Source organism: Lichenostomus cassidix, chromosome 1, assembly GCF_008360975.1.
Source record: "Lichenostomus cassidix isolate B80296 chromosome 1, HeHo_3.0, whole genome shotgun sequence".
NCBI classification, from domain to species: Eukaryota; Metazoa; Chordata; class Aves; order Passeriformes; family Meliphagidae; genus Lichenostomus; species Lichenostomus cassidix.
This window is the reverse complement of record NC_139479.1, coordinates 38,620,931-38,637,869: the sequence shown is the minus strand read 5'-3', so window position 1 is coordinate 38,637,869 and position 16,939 is coordinate 38,620,931. Positions and strand designations below refer to the sequence as shown.

Below are 16,939 nucleotides of genomic sequence, written 5' to 3'. Positions count from 1 at the left end.
ATCAACTATTAAACAGATTTGTAAATTTACACTCACAAAAATAGCAAATGACCAGGGGAAGTGTGTGTCTTTAGACATTTTATTTTATGCCAACAGAATACCCTTTTATGTGGTCTAAGAAAAATCTCAGAGTTATTTCAGAGTTGTTTTCATATGCAAGTTGTGAACTCTATTACTGCCTTTAATGCACTTTGAATACATGGAGTAAAGGAAAGCCAAAGATGTATATGTAAATCTGTGCTTTTTGACATTCAGGAAATACAGAGCTGAATTGCAAAAACGAATGATTTTATGCAAAATAAAGAACGTGCCATTTCTGAAAGAGCAGACAGTTAGTGCAACATGTTATGTTAGTGTAAAGATTTGTCTATTTTACATGTGTTCAGCACCAGCAGACACAAAAGTTTCATTTTCCACAAGTGGTAGAAACCTTAGGTATTGAATTTACCAGTCATAAGGAAACAGTAAAGAGGAAGGTAAAATTGCGAGGTTCTGGTCATGGCTGCTTCAATAAAGTCCAAGAGTGACAGATAATTTGGGGACACCACTTACTGGCTGTCTAGCTTTTTCCCTATGTCATTTCAACAAGTTTTCTTCTCAGTGCATTTTTCTGTCAATAGAGAATATGCTTTCTTTTTCTTCTCTTGTTCATCTGAGCTCATATCTATTGTAGAGAGAAGCACGACTGACCATCGTGAAAACCCTTGAGGAGTTTGACTGTGGCCATGCTGAAAAGTGTGTCAGGATAAATTCTGTGTCCAGTGGCCTTGCAGAAGAAGATCTAGAGGTGATTTTGCAGTCCAAGACCCTTCCTTCAAGCATGATGCTGCCAAAGGTTGAAAATGTTGAGGAAATAAGATGGGTAAGTACCAAAAACACGGTAGTTTTTGACTGAAGCTGTTGGGCCAAGTTCACACAGGCACAGAGATGAATGACTGTGAGTTAAGAGGAACGCTGCAAATACCATATAATCTTGTTGCTTGGCTGAGGTGATTAGGAAGTGCATCCACTTAAATGTGTGTGTGATGAGCTGTACAAAAAGCGTGTAGGGAACACATTTATAAAGAAAACCAGGTGTATTTCTCCCGTGGCTGACAAAGAACCAATATTGCTGACAGAATATATTATCAAAAATAGAAGGGTAAATGCCTGGTTCTTCTTTAACTACCCTTACAAGCAAAATTACTGTCTGTCCATGAGCCTTAGTTACATGCATTGGAAGCAGGAGATGGGAAACCATGTTAGCAACATATGAAAAAATGGGTTGGGGGGAAGGTCACTCCTTGGGGCAACTGGAGGAACAAACAGGAAGCTTTTAACTAGTGTTTTTAATTAGCACAGATATTATTTCCTGAACAGTTCTCTATTTCTTCCTTTTTAATTGCTGACAGGTGTGTTTGTGTTTCACAACTGACTTTTCAGCCAATAAAAACCTGAAATGTAAATGGTTGGCATGTCAAATTACTTAAGAAAACTTTGAAATAGGCCTAATTATGCTATAATTGTTTTAATTGTCAAAAAAGAGGGATGCTTGTCTGGATATACCATTATTGCTCTAACATGCCAGTAAAGGAATAATGCTTAATTATTCACTTCATATTTTTGCAAACCGCTAGCTGAGCAACTAGCATGCATGCAAGCTGTGATGAAAGGCAGGCAGATGTATTAGGATCTATTTTAATCTCAGCATCTAACCTTGATCAAACCATTGAGATCGGCCTGAGTGTACAACAGAGCACAACGGCGGGTATGTGACAGACCCTGTCCGTTCTGTGGCGCTGCCCCTTCGGCCTCCACCTCTTGTGACGGAAGGTTCGCCATCCCCTTCCACCAACGGGTAATTAAATTAACCAGAGTACACCTCTCAGGGTTTACAGCCATGTAGGTGTTAGACGGACCTTGTCAGTGATGAATATTCATGATACCAAAATGGCAGAGCCCTTGATGCCACCAAGTAGGTTTTGCAGGGAGATGGGACGCCAGGGCTCTTTGTCCCCTCATCCTCTTCCACTTTCTCTCTCGCTAACTTTTATTTCCATCATGGAAAACAAGACAGCCCCAGAAGCTTCTGCCTCATTGTCCTTCTTTTGCTTCCCCTCTGCCTTTACCCAACCTTCGCACACAAAGAACACACTCTGCCTAACACCGCTGCCTTCTTTTCCCAATCCTCCAAAAATTCACTCCAGTATGATTTTTTAGCCTCCCAGGAGCTGTTTCTTTCCCCCCACGCACACCCGCTCCCCCCCTTCATTTTTATTTATGTGCAGCAGAAAACCTGGAGGCTGATGCACAACTAAAAGATGGGCTTACTTGTTTTCTTTTGTGTGAGAATCTCTTGCTTTCCTTTTGTCCCTAGTGTGGGTACTTGTTTGACTGGCATGGCTTATTGGACTATAACAAGCGTAACTCTCCCTCCTTTGTGGCGGGACAATTCTCCCACAAATCCCGACCAGTGTGCATTCTTCCCGACACACTATTGGGTGTGCACTGGAATTGAAAGAATTGCTGAGGCCTTGCTACTTCATCCCCTCCCTAAGCTTTGTGGGTTTTTTTTTCCTCCGCCTTCTTTTTTTTTTCCCCCCTTTCTCCCTGAAATGAGCACTTTACCGGGCCGGAAACATTTAATCGTCTCCTTTTGAAAAAAAAAAAAAAAAAATTAATTGAAACTTCTCCACTCGTTACCTTTTGTATTGGTTCTTATTGCAAAACTTTTACAAGGGAGAGGAAGGGAGGCAATATTTAATTAAATGTGTTTCTTTTTTTTTTTTTTTGCTTTACCTTCAAAACAAAAGATAGCAAGAATCCCAGGAGTGTGACTTTTAAAATATTTTAAAATACAACAAGAACTCTGTTCCTTAATTTGCACCTAAAAAAATATACACAGTAGCACTTTTTACTTTTTCTCTTAAAAAATTAAAAAGTAGATAGGAGTCTTAAGAATATATGCTGATGCCATTATATTACCTCCTTTTCTTCATTTGTCTAGGTGAACTTTACAGTTTCTGTCACTGTAGTACCTGCCATACTGTACAGAGAGAATTGAATTGATTTTTTTTTTCCTTACACATCTTTGAGTGGAATTCTCTTCACTAAAGAAAAGTTACCAAGAGGGCCATGGTGATGATGCAGAGCAGGGATGGGGAGGGCAGAATTCTTCATTGAAGAAAGCTGTGGTTTATTTTGGCCTAATTGTAAAGTTAGTGCAAATTGCTGGAAAGCTTTTTTTTTTTCCAGATCTGGGTGATTAGATTTTCCTTCTTTTGGGGAGGGGTGGTGGGGGGAAGCTAAAAGGGGAAATAACACCTCTAATCCAGCTTCTGGTAAATAGGCTGCCAGCTTTTAAAATGAGTTTCCTTTCTATTAGTCAGAATATTATGCTAAGCCTTAAGCATTAGTTTTTTATGTTGCCATAGCAGCCTTATTCCTGCAGGGTTGTGACCTGCGATGATTACAGTACAAAGCTTATAGGGTCTTGAAACCCCCTTTGAAGATGAAAAGTCTTTGATGGTTTATATTTATGCAAATCTCTTAGATATGATTTACCCAACTGAGACTGAATGGAGAGATGATTAAAATTCCCTTTCCTTTGATATCCATTAATAGTCGAATATTCCTTAAATTTAAAATATATGCATATGTGGTTTTTGTCTTTATTTACTAACATTTTTGCAGTACCTGCAATATGTTTATCTTGACACAAATTACTCGATCTGGACAGACATAATACATTTACAATATAGGGCTGAAGGTTTTTTCCCCTTCTTTTTTTTTTTTTTTTTTTCCCCTTTTGAAAGGGGAAAAATCTGTGCAAGAGCTTTTGTATGTTTCCAGATGATAGATTTTGGAATTTGGGCTACCCCACTGGCAGCTCAGAGCTAGCTGTGAACTGGTCTCATGGAAAAAATTGGCAAGCTTTGGTCTTCAAAGAATTAAACTTCCTTTTTAAGGCCTTCCTAGGTAAGCTAAAAAATTATGAAGAAAAGCCTATTGAACAAAAGGGTAACGGTGCCGTAATGAATAATACGGATGCTACTTAGAAGGCTGGGGAGAGCTTCCAGTGATGGCAGTGCTGGACCTGAAACAAAACCGGACCTCAGGTACAGCAGCACTTCATTGTTTTCCAGGGCCCACAGATTTGCATTTCACTAAGCCAGGATGAGAGGTGCTAAGGCTAGATATTTTAAAATCTTTTTTCTTCTTGCAAACCAGCCTCCAAATTTAGAAATGTATGGGAATGCTGCAGTTTCAAATCACAGGCCTTGTTAAAAGCTGTTTTAATTTTTTTACTTACCAGGTTGTGGGGTAGGGAGGGATGTATGTTACAGTCAGGTGAATATTTGCCATGTTTATACACAGGTAGATTGTTCTCTTTTTTTCCTCTGATAGCTCATTCTGTCTAGTTTTAGTTTTCAGACAAATTCTTACATCACCTAAAAGGCCGGACACTTGTGGAACCAATGAATTTTATCCCCTTTGTGGAAACTGCAATGGGCTTGCTCAATTTTAAGGTAAGCAAGTCTTGAAGAGTTCATATTTTGCCATCTCAGCAAACTAGTATAAACAGAATACTCCTCAGTCTCTCCTTAATTTCACCAAGGAAGAGACAGTAAAAAATACTAAACATATTGTTCAATCCCCAAAAACATTTGCACGTTGAACTCTGATATTTGTATTTTATAGGCCTTCATAAATTCAAAATATTCCAGTGACAGAAATGTTCCAGACAGTCCATGCCAAATGACAAAACCTCTTTTCACTCCTGTTATTGTTCTGAACACACTTGGAGTAGAAATGGGCCTCTCCAAAGATTTGGAATACTCAGTGTTGCACTACACTTGGCTATTTAGTAGCTATCGGACTCAACTTTTGAAGAACACTTAGTTTGAAATCAGATTTAATCGTCATTTCACTATTGCTAAACTTGCATCTTTATAATGGTTTCTGCTAATAACAATACAACCAAAGTCCATGTTACCGTTTCTTTGTGTGCATGATAGAGTGTTTAATGCCAAGATTAGAAGTCGAATTAACTTCCAAAATACCTGAAGAACAAGCTCTTTTTTAGGGTAATTTTAGATCAAGTCTGATTTGTAAATTTCATTTTAATATAAGTCACTCCCCAGCATTTACTATCAGGTCCAGGTTTTTCAGAGAGGCAAGGCAGCATGGTAATGAAACAGAAGATCTTGTGCATGCACAAGGAACTCTGCACTCCCCTCACAAGCTCTAAGGGAAAAGTTTCAGACCAGCTGAGGACACACAGATCAGAAGTACCTCCAGAAGTACCTCACAGGCAGCCTGAGTGTTTGATACAGCCATTTATCTTACAGCACACACTAACCTATCTGAGAACATAATAAAGCAGTAACCAAACAGACATGCTCCTGTCCAGTGTGCAAACACAGAATTAGATCATATTTTAAACCATCTGAGGGTTTTCTTCACCTACAGTATTTTATAGTGCAGGTTTAATATTGCAGTTCCTGATGCTGGCAGGAGAGTTGCCTTTTAAAGCACTCTGTTAAGAATAATTTTGTGTCCCACCAGTTGCCATAGAAGAGCTGGTAATCACATCTGTCTCTCTCCATGTACCTTAGCTTTAAAAGACACTAATATTATCCAAACATCAATATAAAATAGCAATAATACTCTCCTCATTGAATAATTACAACAGCAAAATTTTTTACTTTTATTTTAATGCTTTTCTGCAGTACTTGTTGCATTTTTAACTTCCTTAGCTAATTTTTAGTTATATGTAGCGGAATACTTTAAATTGGCAATCCTAGAAGATATTCTTCTATCCTATAAGGAACTTACAGTAATTGTAAACCACTCATATTCTGTATTTCATAAAAGAGATTCTGATTTTTATTTCTGTTTCTCATGCAGATATCGCATGCATGTCAAACTAATCAGATTTAATACTTTTTGTTTGATTTTATGCAGTATTTGCCAAATGTTTTGTTTCATATTGCTACATAAATATCTGAGGTAGTGAACACAGCAACAGCCAGGGCATAATGTAAACCAGAAGGTGGGCAACCTGCTGTTGATGTCCTGTATTTACAGTCTGGGGATATAGGTGCTTAGGGAAAGAAAAATACTTTTTCTCTCTTGCTGAGTCATTTTAAAGCACTGTGCATTGTCAAGCATCTACAGTGGCTTTGTTTAATAGGAGCAATTTTCTCTGAAGGATTTTGGTAACACTGAGCTGCTGTAATATCCTCTGTAGTCTCTCTGCGTCCTGCATTTCTGTAGACATTAATACTCTGTTCTCATTTGAAGGCTGTCTGTGAAGAAGCACTGAAAACAGGATCCCAGGTTGGCTTTCATTTGGATGCAGTTGTCTTTGGAGGAGAGGATTTCCGTGCCAGCATAGGTTGTTACTTGTCTCTTTACTGTAAATGTTTATGTATGGCATTTGCATTGGAGAAGCCCGTGAAATTTCTGACAGCAACAATTAAAGTAATGACACTTGATTCTGTATTTTATGTTTTCACTTTTCTCCCTAATTTCTTCTTGCTGCAGAATGTATCACTGGCAAATTAAAACACAGTCCTTGTGTTACAGGGCACTGAGACTTTCTTGTGCTTCTTGCCAGTCAATACCAAATGCTAATGAAAAAACAAGGAAAAAAACCCTAAAAAACCCCCTGTTGAGTCAGTGAAATAATTTTAAAATATTATATCCATAAAAAACATGCACATGCTTTTTAGAACTATATTTGAAAGTCCTAAAATTCTAGTCTGCTTCACCACTTCTTTACATACAACTGTCACTCAGGCTTTTGACATCAAGCACAAATACTCTCCTGCTACATTTTGCTTTCATAAATTTATTTTAAGTATGTCACATGTCAATACAGCCACATATTCACATGAAAGCACTATTAGTCTCCTTGAAAAAAACAAAAAGCACTTCACCGTTTATTTTATAAGAGGCTGCTTAGCTTCTGATTCAGTTTAAAGATAAAAGATAAAAGCACAGAGCTATCAATTTCTACATTAAAAATAAGTCTGTTAATGTAAAAATTAGCATTGCTTTACTAAAATATTCCTTACAGACTGAAAATGTGTCTAAATATTTACCTTATTGTTATTATTTTTTTTTTCCCACTAGCCTTCACATGAGTACGTTGCTTAGCTGGTGCCCTGCGAGCACATGAAGTCTCATTAATACTTTTGCTTCTTCTCAGAAGTCATCTACACTCAATTTTTCATTCAAATATTAAAGCTTAAATATTCAGCTTAGGACATCAGTTGTGACAAGAATCAGAACCAAGGAAAGTGCAATTCTATTCTCAGTGTGAATTTTTTAACCATTTAGTTGGACCCAGTATATCAATTTGTGTAAAGCTTCTCTTGCTGTAATGCTTCTCACTGTACATGCAGTAAATAGTAAAATCAAATAATTACTTTCACTTTAGTCAAGTCAGCAGTCCTTACCAGACAAAGCTTCCACTGATTTCAGGCTTACAACTTCTGATTTAAACTAAATCAAAATCTGAAATTATAAGCTAGTTTTTAAAGGGACAGTACTTTTTATTTGTGCTAAAGCAGTTTTCTTTTTTCCGCAGAGGATTATAATTTTGACTATATAGTATAGCTGTACACCCCTCTTCTATATTCTAAATTGGTTAAATAGAATCTCAAACTTTCCCTTTTTTTAATATAAGAAATATTTATAACAGAAAGGTTAACAACACTCTTGTCAGCTTTTCTTTGTTCTTGTTATTTTCTTAGGTGCAACAAGCAGTAAGGAAACTCATGATATTCTATATGCCAGGCAAAAAATAATAGTCACAGCAAAGGCATTTGGCCTTCAAGCAATAGACCTTGTTTACATTGATTTCCACGATGAAGATGGGCTCCGCAGGCAATCGAGAGAAGGTGCCTCAATGGGATTCACTGGTATGACTTTCTGCCAATGTCTCAAAATAACACAAACCTTGTTCACTTTAAATCTATTGCTGCATTTACTGTCACTTAGACAAATAACTTGATTTTTATTTCAGGTAATTTATTGAAAACCTGACTGATATAAAATTCTTCTATGTTTATTAGTATCTTAAAACTTGCAGCTGAAACTTTTGCCTGAAAAGTCACAGGCTGCTTTTTAAAACCACATGCCATGAAGCGTGTGACTGGTTTTGAAGAGAAGTTGGGGTAGAGGCTGTTGCAATGATTCCTCCCATCACAGAGCACGGGAAAGGCAATACTGTATTCTGCAAAGGCCCCTCCACAACTGGAGCCCTTTCTCTTTGTTTGAATGGCAGTTGTTAAAAAATACTTTTTAGGCAAAGAAATTGAGACGCAAACCTCGTACGCTAACTGCTAGGGCAAAGTTATTTTCTTATTGTTTTCTTTGATTTGTTTTTCATCTCCTGGATTTCCCCCCAGTAAGTGCTGGTGACACCTACGGGTATTGGCAGAGAGCGAGAGCAGCAGGCTCCTTGCCCTACAGTCCTGTAATGCAGCCTGTTACCCTGTGATTGGTGTACCAGGTCACTCAGACACCCTATTGAGACAGTGCAGCCACCAAAGATTGGGGGTTTGCAATAGAAATCAGCCATTTGACACAATTTGACACAAGAATTAGAGAATTCTAACATATGGGACGAACATTACATTATTTTTCTCTGTCCACCATCCAGGATATATATATGAGAATAGCACATGCCCAAAAGCGTTGGTCCTGGCAATGCCACCTAGCAAACTCTGGTTTTACAGTTAGCTCTATATGATATCTTAAAACAACAAACTAAAAAACAAGTGCAATTTTAAGTGGTCTTGGCATGCCACTGGAAGAATAGCAGTCGATGCTTTTTGGCACAAACTCTGCTTTACTGTTTTTTGAGCTGTGGCATTTGCAAAATCAAGTCTTATTTTGGAAGTGAAATGGTTAGCTCCTCACAGCTACACTATCCACGGCCATGTGGACTTCCACCCTTCACTCGTCTGCCTTTGAAGTTGGGAAAATAATAGAGCTGCTGAATGGTAGCGCCTGCTGATGGCTACCTAGTCTTGACCAATATTTCCTAGCTTAAGGAAAGGCTTGAATTTTGAAAAAACATAAACATCTGAACCTCCTGTTGACCAAAGATGGAGTTGCAGATGCCTAGCACCTTTGAGAGCACTCTTTTTGAATGCTTAATGCACATTTAAATGCTTAACTGAGGCTGCCAATTTAGGAAATTTAGAAATGCTCAGCATAACCAATGTTGATGGTGATTTGGACTCCACTGACTTCATAGTGGAAGCTGTCTGACCTTAGGACAGGGTCCAGACAAAAGACAAATATAAAGGTCACATAGCAATTTAGGGTGTAAAATTACTTTCTAACTTAGCCATATGTGTGTCATGCTTGCCTTTCCATACAAGGAGTAAAGGTCTGTGGAAGGTACAGATTTCATTAAGGTGCACTCACAGCACCTGCTCTGTGCTTCCCGCCTTTCTACAGCTACCACCAACATATTTCCAAAATTCAGAAAACAACCTGACAATCTGTCCAACTGTAATTAGAGATGGGGCAATACTGACTCTTCTGATTTGTTGGGGGAAAAAACTAAAAATCTGTTTGAGCTAAAACCAAACAGCATTTTTCATTTTCTTCTGCAAAAAAGAAAAAATATTTTAGGTCAATCTAAAATATTTCACTTGTTCTTTGTTTCTTTTGCTCTCAGTTTATCTGATATTTATATAACCTTTCTTGCTTGTTTTGATTGAAATAAAATGTCATTTCAAATCTGAAAGCAAAAAATACAAAAAACATATACAAGTGTTTTTTTTCCCTAAATCTATATAAATGAAACATTTTAACATTTCCAATTTCATATTCATCACAGAAAATTACAAATGGGCCTTAGCTTAATCCATGACCTTGTATAAAGCCAAAATATGCACGTTATATTTGTCACTGACAATGTGAAAGTACTGAAATGTCACCCTAATAACAAGTTTGAAATGTGCAATTCCTCTAATTTTAAAATATGCGATCCCTCTCTGCTACTTTTTTTACAAAGAATCAAAATCATTGAAATCAACAGAACTAAAATGAGCTGAGTCTTGTAAATTGCTCTCATGGCTGGAGAACACTAATTTATTTGCATGCACAGGGCTGAACTCACTACCATCAAAAGTAATGCAAATCCAAAATACTCAGCAAAGTTATATGTCCTTAGATGTTTTCATATTAGGCCAGTAAAATTGCCCTTGTTGTAATCAAATAGCTTCACTCAAGATTAAACAAGCAAAATAATATAATGAAGACTTTACCAGGTATTTAAATACTATTGTGAACCTCACTGCTTATTGTAGCCAAGTTTTCTTTTCCAGTTACTCTAAAATCAGCCTGGTTTTCCTTCAGTGAGTGTATAAACATAAAATCAAATATTGTCAAATTTAATTCAGCCAAATTAATAGTCCAAATTAACAATTTTATATATATATATATGTATATATATCCACAGAAAGCCACCAAGATGTTTTACACTACCAGTCCGTACCTGTGGATTTTAAATCAGTGTGTTGCCTATGTAAATGGGCATAGGTTTTAGGAATGTTTATGTAAAAAATCAGGTAAACCTTGCCATAAGCTTTAACAGCTGATTTAGTCATTATAGAAAGTCCTGTGCCACATCCTGAGAAACCAGATATAAATACAAAATAGTATAGATGTCTTCTCTTTGTCAGTCTTTTGTAGAAGAATAAAATGACACCATCATACAGTTACCTAAAAGACTTGACAAGTATTGATTTAAAGCACGATATATCAAGTGGTACTGTATAAAGGATTTCATGGTCATAAATTTTAATGTCTTCCAATTTTGCACTCTCTCAGTAACTTGTCAATAACAACAATTCTGTTTAAAATATTTACTTCATTCCTGCATGGCATTATGCCTGTTATACAGTTATTTGGATAGGTAGTCTGTGACAAAAATCAACTGAGTGTTATAAATCAAAAGTTAGACTGTAGTCTCTCTAAATTGTTCAGTAGAGTTTTAACGATAGAGATCATATTTTATTCCCATAAGTATCTTTATCAAAAGCAAATCTTTTTACATAAATGTTTTACACTTTAAAAAATCGTATGAATGTATTTTTAATTTTGTTATAATTAGAGATTGACTTTAAATATAATTTAAAATATACTTAGCATTTTTTCAGAAAGTTAACCTCCTTAGGATTTTTCAATAAATGTTTATAAGCATTTCAATTTTGGAATTAATAGTTTAGCTAGAGAGAATTTGTTGTGTTACAAATAAGAAACATTATCAGCTTATTAATGATGACATTTTATTAAACTGACTAAAAAAGCCTGTGAGTAGACCTAACGTAAAACACATTAGCGTAAAAAAACAGAAGTCCCTGTGTAATTTTTTTCCAAAATTATAGTTCTTAATGGGGTTTAAGCTTTTACCTATTTTTAAGGTATTTTAAAATAGTTATGATATTGAAATTTTTAACTGAATATTTGCATGCCTGTGAAATCAAAAACTAAAAGTTGTTTAACAAGAAACAAAATTGAGCTCCTTATGGCTTTTTAGCTAAGGAACATAGCAACACTAAAGGACTACTATTCTTTGCTCATTTAATTAAGTAGATTTTCTTTGTACTCCAGGTTATCACTCAGACCCACTGTAGTCTGATAAAAGTAATCCCAGGGGGTTTTGCAGTAGTTATTTCATTGAAAATAGGTGTATTCCTGCACTCATGCATGAGACTTCTCTGATGCAGTGATGGGTTGATTTCTAAAGTACAGCTGGCTTAGTGTCAGAAAGAACACGGGAGCAGAGACCGTGGTGCAGGAAACCTCCTTAGGTCCTGACAATTCAAACTTTTCCTGGCGTGCAAAAATCTCGCTCCCACCAGCGGCTGCAGCGGCAGCAGGACAGCAGGGCTGTGGGAGCCTCGGTCTGCAGGGCACTGCTCGCTTGTGACAGGTTTGCAGGATCAGGCTCATCCCTCTGACCAGTTTTGTTATCTGGCACTGAGGAGAGTCGTTTATTCCGCAGGAAGCTGGGAATTATAGTAGCCTCTCTTTATTAATACGCTTGAAAAGTAAACCGCGGAAATCACACCGGTCTGTGAAATTCCCATAGAAATGAACTAATAACGTCAAACGCTGCACTTTTAAAACTGTCAAACAAATTAGACATGTATTTGTTTTAAGGTAGCTAAATGCAATCACAGATTAAACTGGATTATGTGGCTGTCTATTCACGTTTGAAAATCTCTAGTGAAAAGAAAACACAACATCTATTTTTGTTTTCTTAACTTATGTTTATACAAGAAAGGATTAAAAAACTGCTTCATAAAACCTCAGGGCACTACTTGTGATTGTTTGATATACCGGTGACTAAATAAATATTGCAGCCTACCTGCAACTACCAATAATTGCAGCAACAACATTTTAAACAACATCGAGGATTATATGATGCTAAACCAACACTGAGAATTTAGAGCATGATCCTTATGGTACTGGTAACTTTTCAATCTAACAGATCTCTTACCATCTTCTTCAGATCTCATTTTTTGAACACACTTTAATACAACTTATTTAAGCGTGGCTGGAGCTGTTATTTACATAGTCAAATCCAGAGATGCATTATACTTAATTGTTATTGACTGCCCAAGAGAAACAATTGCACCTGAAACAACTGAGAGAAGATGCATGGATCGAAACTGGGAGGGAGGAGAAAGGATTGTGGGTTCTTTCAAACTATACTGAATGAAAGCATAGCACAAGGTATTTTTACTCTTAAAATAATCTGTCAAAAAGCTATCTGCCTGTTGTCCAGTTTTAAAAATAAAAGAAACCAAGTAAAATAATTAGTTAAAGAGCAAGAAAGTCTGCAAGGCATATGAGAGCCTCAAGTGGTTGGAACATTTTGCTTGAACATCTGTTTGTCGATGCATGATTCTGGTGTTATTAATCTTCTTTGTAGGTAAGCAGGTGATTCACCCCAACCAAATTGCTGTTGTCCAGGAACAGTTCTCTCCGAGCCCTGAAAAAATAAAGTGGGCACAAGAACTGATTTCTGCTTTTGAAGAACATCAGCGATTAGGCAAGGTAAATATTTTGTTAATATGCCATAGTGGAACCAAATTTGAATAATATTTAAGATTTGGAAAGGTTGGTGATGGTTCTTTGTTTTTATCTTATGAAGGGTGCTGTAACTGAGAGTATTGTTTGTGAAATCTGTCTCTGGATAGACTGTATATTATAAATGTATCACTTCCCAATATATTTAGAGATAGAATGGCCTTCTTTTTCTTCCTCCCCATTTTAACTTTAATTCTTTGATTACACAGCCTTTTGAGTACTTGCAAGTATCTACAGCATCGGAGAATTGAAACTGCTTCTCCATTATGCCGCAGAATCACGGTGTTACTGTCAGACGAAAATATTTGCAACCAAAAGTCAGGTAGCCTGGCAGAGGACTCAGACTGCTTGCACAGACATCTTTTATGGAAAGAAATAAATGGATTAGGAAGCCTTTGGTTTCAAAAAAAATCTCTGTGTCGATAGACCTGTTTCACTTTTGGGGTTTGGTCCCTCAAACATGCCCAGTAGTGAGTAAATGTACTTTTGAGCAAAACTGCTCGCAGTCTGTGGTTCTTAATCATTGGAAATGGGAATGTTTTATGTGCATTTGTACCAATTGCTGGACCTGAATTTTGGATAGAGGAGAAAGCAAATTAACACTAGAATATGATTGTTCCTAATTTAGTGCATCATTGAGTCTCACGTTTCCTGCTCTGTGGGTTTCTGCTATGTAAATATTGCGGTGGTGATGCACAATCTGTCTCCACTTTGTGCCAGTAATACTTAAATTAGGGGTCGCCTGAAGGAAGATTTTATGCTAGTTGCGGCATTGTCAGTTAATTATCTTAAAGGTTATTTGCTATAATCCAGTTTGCCTCTTTTTGAAAGAAAAAAAGTTGCAGCAAAACATGTTTATCTTAGTCACAGCCAAGCCTGGGCTAGTTAAAAAGGCAAGTCCCAATGTCAGAATGAGTGCAGATGAATGGGAATGGTTCACATGTGATCATTTGGTATTCAAGTAGGAGACAAATCCCTCTGGTCGTGAAGTTCATCTATAAGACTGTGCATAGGGTCTCATTTTCTCTGGTGCCATATAAATGTCTTCTGCACATTTTTTTCCACTTTCTGATGGCTAGAAAAAATTGGGATGTCTGCCTCCCCTGTTCCCCTGCATTTCTGATACTGCAGTTGTTGAGCATTAAAAATGCTGTAAAGATCAAAACAGAAATTATGCTTTCTTCTCAGAGTTATATTATGAGAGGGTATTTGCTATTGCTTTGCCCTTCTCACTGGGCTATTGCATCCCCTTTGTGGTACCTAGATGTTTCCAGTACAGCCATGACTATGCTATTTGGGTGCAGTCCTGAGCAGTGATTTCAGGGTCACTGTTAGGATGCTGTATGCCTGGATGTCTTTGTTTTCCTCCTCTTAATTTTGAAATACAGCTCTCTTCATGCAAACAATATAGGAATAGAAAATATGTGGTTTTGCCCATCATTCCAATTTACAATAAGCTTGGCTCCCTTACAAAAGGCATTGTTACAAATATACTGCTGGTACAAATGTGTAGGCAGGTAGATGCAGCAAGAAAAAAGACAAATTACTTACTCAGCCAAATATTATTTGTTTATGATGCCTTTAATACTATTCATTCAGCTGAGTTTAGTGTCAGAAACTCATCTAAGGAACAACCCTGTCATATGAACAAACAGTCAACAAGAAAACTGGACTAAATTTAACTCTAGTCCCAGTATCACACAATCATTAAACCAAAAATGTTTAATATTGAATAATTTTGTATTAGGCAAGCATTAGTCTTTAGATTTGTTTTGAAGATGCTATTTTACTGAAATAATGCTGAGAGTTTTTATTTATTTCATTCGGGGGGGGTGGTTGTTTGGGTTTGGGGGATTTTTTTTTTCTCTTCATAAATGCTTTTAAAATAGGTTATAAGCTTCTGTAATCAGCCACAAGAGAAAATTTACTGAGGGTTGGCAGTGTGGGCTATTTTTTTAACCAACCAGGTTGCATGCTTCATAAATTTTTGCATATAGCCATCTATCAATAAAAAAGGACTGGCAGGTTAATATGTGAACTTCTGGATCCTGTAGCACTGTCATATCACTGGACTTTATAACAAAATCAGAAAAACCATTTTCCGTGTAATGCTGGAAACTCGTTAACTGAGTTTCTAATTTGCTATTATGACTGCGTCAGTGAGAAGAGCTTGGACGCTTTGATTACTTAACTTTTTTTTCCAAAGCAAACATATCTCACTGAGGGATCCTCTCGCTCCCCATCCTAACGACATGCTAAAATGTGAGTAATAACTCTTCCCCTACCACCTCCTGGCAAATACTCCACACAGCGGTTTCAGTAATCCTCGTGTCCTAATGAAACACCTCTTCTGTTTTCCTTTCCCTTTTATTATATTAAAGTGTTCATGTCAGTAAGACTAAAAATATAGCTGTGGTTAATATGGTTGAGGCTTGCATGGTTTTACCATGTTATTAATCAAAGTTGAAAGCCTGGAAAAAATAAATGTGAGAGATTTGTGCAGCTGTTTGTGTGGTAGATAAGTTACTGGTCTGCAGTCTCTGGAAGCGTATTTGCTACTAATTTGGTTTAAAGTCTGATGCCCTTGGTTAACAATATTTTATATTAAAATACTGTAATAAGCTTTTATAATCTATTCCGATTTGACACCTACAATTACCATAATAATCTTCTTTTGAAAGAAGGCTGAACCAGATTACTTCATCCTGGACGCTGAAATGCTTTGACATAGTAGCCCCCAAATGTGAGTACTGAGGTCAGGAAAAATCAGGATCTTGGATGAGCGCTGTGGAATTAGAGATGCTGTGGCAGTGTCCAAACAGAAAGAAATTAGAGAGCTAACCAGCTGGCCAGAAGTATTTGGGCTTACCTTATAGAGATAGTCCGGTTTGAGGGGTTGCTTTGGTTTGGTTTCTAGGTTGTTTTGTTTATGGGGCTGCTTTTTACATTTCTAATCCAACTGAAAAATAGCATGTCTGGGAAATAAATGGTAACATTGTGTTTTGGACAAGTAGAAACAAATGTTGAAAAGTACATTTTGTGTTTTATTCAACTATGTACTAAGTGCTCTCTTTTGTCTAGAACTTTGAGATCTAAAAGTGAAAAGTGCTTAAAAAGTGTTGTTTCCAGGTAATTTCAATATTTTTCCAGTAGAATTGCATTACTAGGGAATATGATTTTCAAAATTAAAATATTCATCCTAAAGAAAGCAGGCATAGCTGTTGGAAAGTCTAAATAGAAGATAAATGTTGGTGTGCTCAAAAATTAAAAAGAAGACTGATAGGCATCGTTCCAATAGTCTAAAGGACAGTTTCTGTTAGAAATTTCTGAAGCATTTGTACTACAATAAACAGTTATATAAATTATAAATACAGATTAACTGTATCTAAGGGGGTAGAGTTAGTGGGAGAAGTTACTAGCCTATTTGAAGAAAACTATCTGATTTCTAGCAATGAGGATATACGAGTCGTCACTATTTAAGTAATTCCTTAGTTTACATTACCAGTACACTGGATACAGGACTGTATCTCTTCTATATGCAGTTAGTTTTTATATAATACAAAAATGTAAAACATTGAAAATGCATTTTTAAGTGGTTCAGCTTGTAAATACATCAGACACAATATCATTATTGAAATTGAATCTTCCCAAATTGCCTTATATTTAAATAAAATCCAAATATAAAGAAAAGCAGAAGAATAAAGTAAAAGGTTGATTACACATTTATCTCACATACTAGTTTATAAATGCTTTCAAAGCACCCCCATATTAAACTAGGGAATAGCTAAATGCTGCTGCCAAGGTCACTTGTCAGGTAAGACTTATTTAGAGT

General features: G+C 36.6%; 1 protein-coding gene and 1 long non-coding RNA gene across 2 annotated transcripts in view; one reads left to right on the top strand and one right to left on the bottom strand.

Moving 5' to 3' along the window:
- Positions 1–16,939, bottom strand: part of LOC146444561 (uncharacterized) — a 71,178-nt gene that overhangs the window by 15,880 nt on the left and 38,359 nt on the right. The window lies entirely within an intron of this gene.
- Positions 1–16,939, top strand: part of CLYBL (citramalyl-CoA lyase) — a 166,924-nt gene that overhangs the window by 138,011 nt on the left and 11,974 nt on the right. The window contains exons 3-7 of the mRNA XM_085057187.1: positions 674–862; positions 4,407–4,508; positions 6,286–6,379; positions 7,743–7,910; positions 12,950–13,074. Coding sequence (XP_084913313.1) covers positions 674–862; positions 4,407–4,508; positions 6,286–6,379; positions 7,743–7,910; positions 12,950–13,074 — 678 coding nt within the window. The remainder of the gene's footprint in view (positions 1–673; positions 863–4,406; positions 4,509–6,285; positions 6,380–7,742; positions 7,911–12,949; positions 13,075–16,939) is intronic.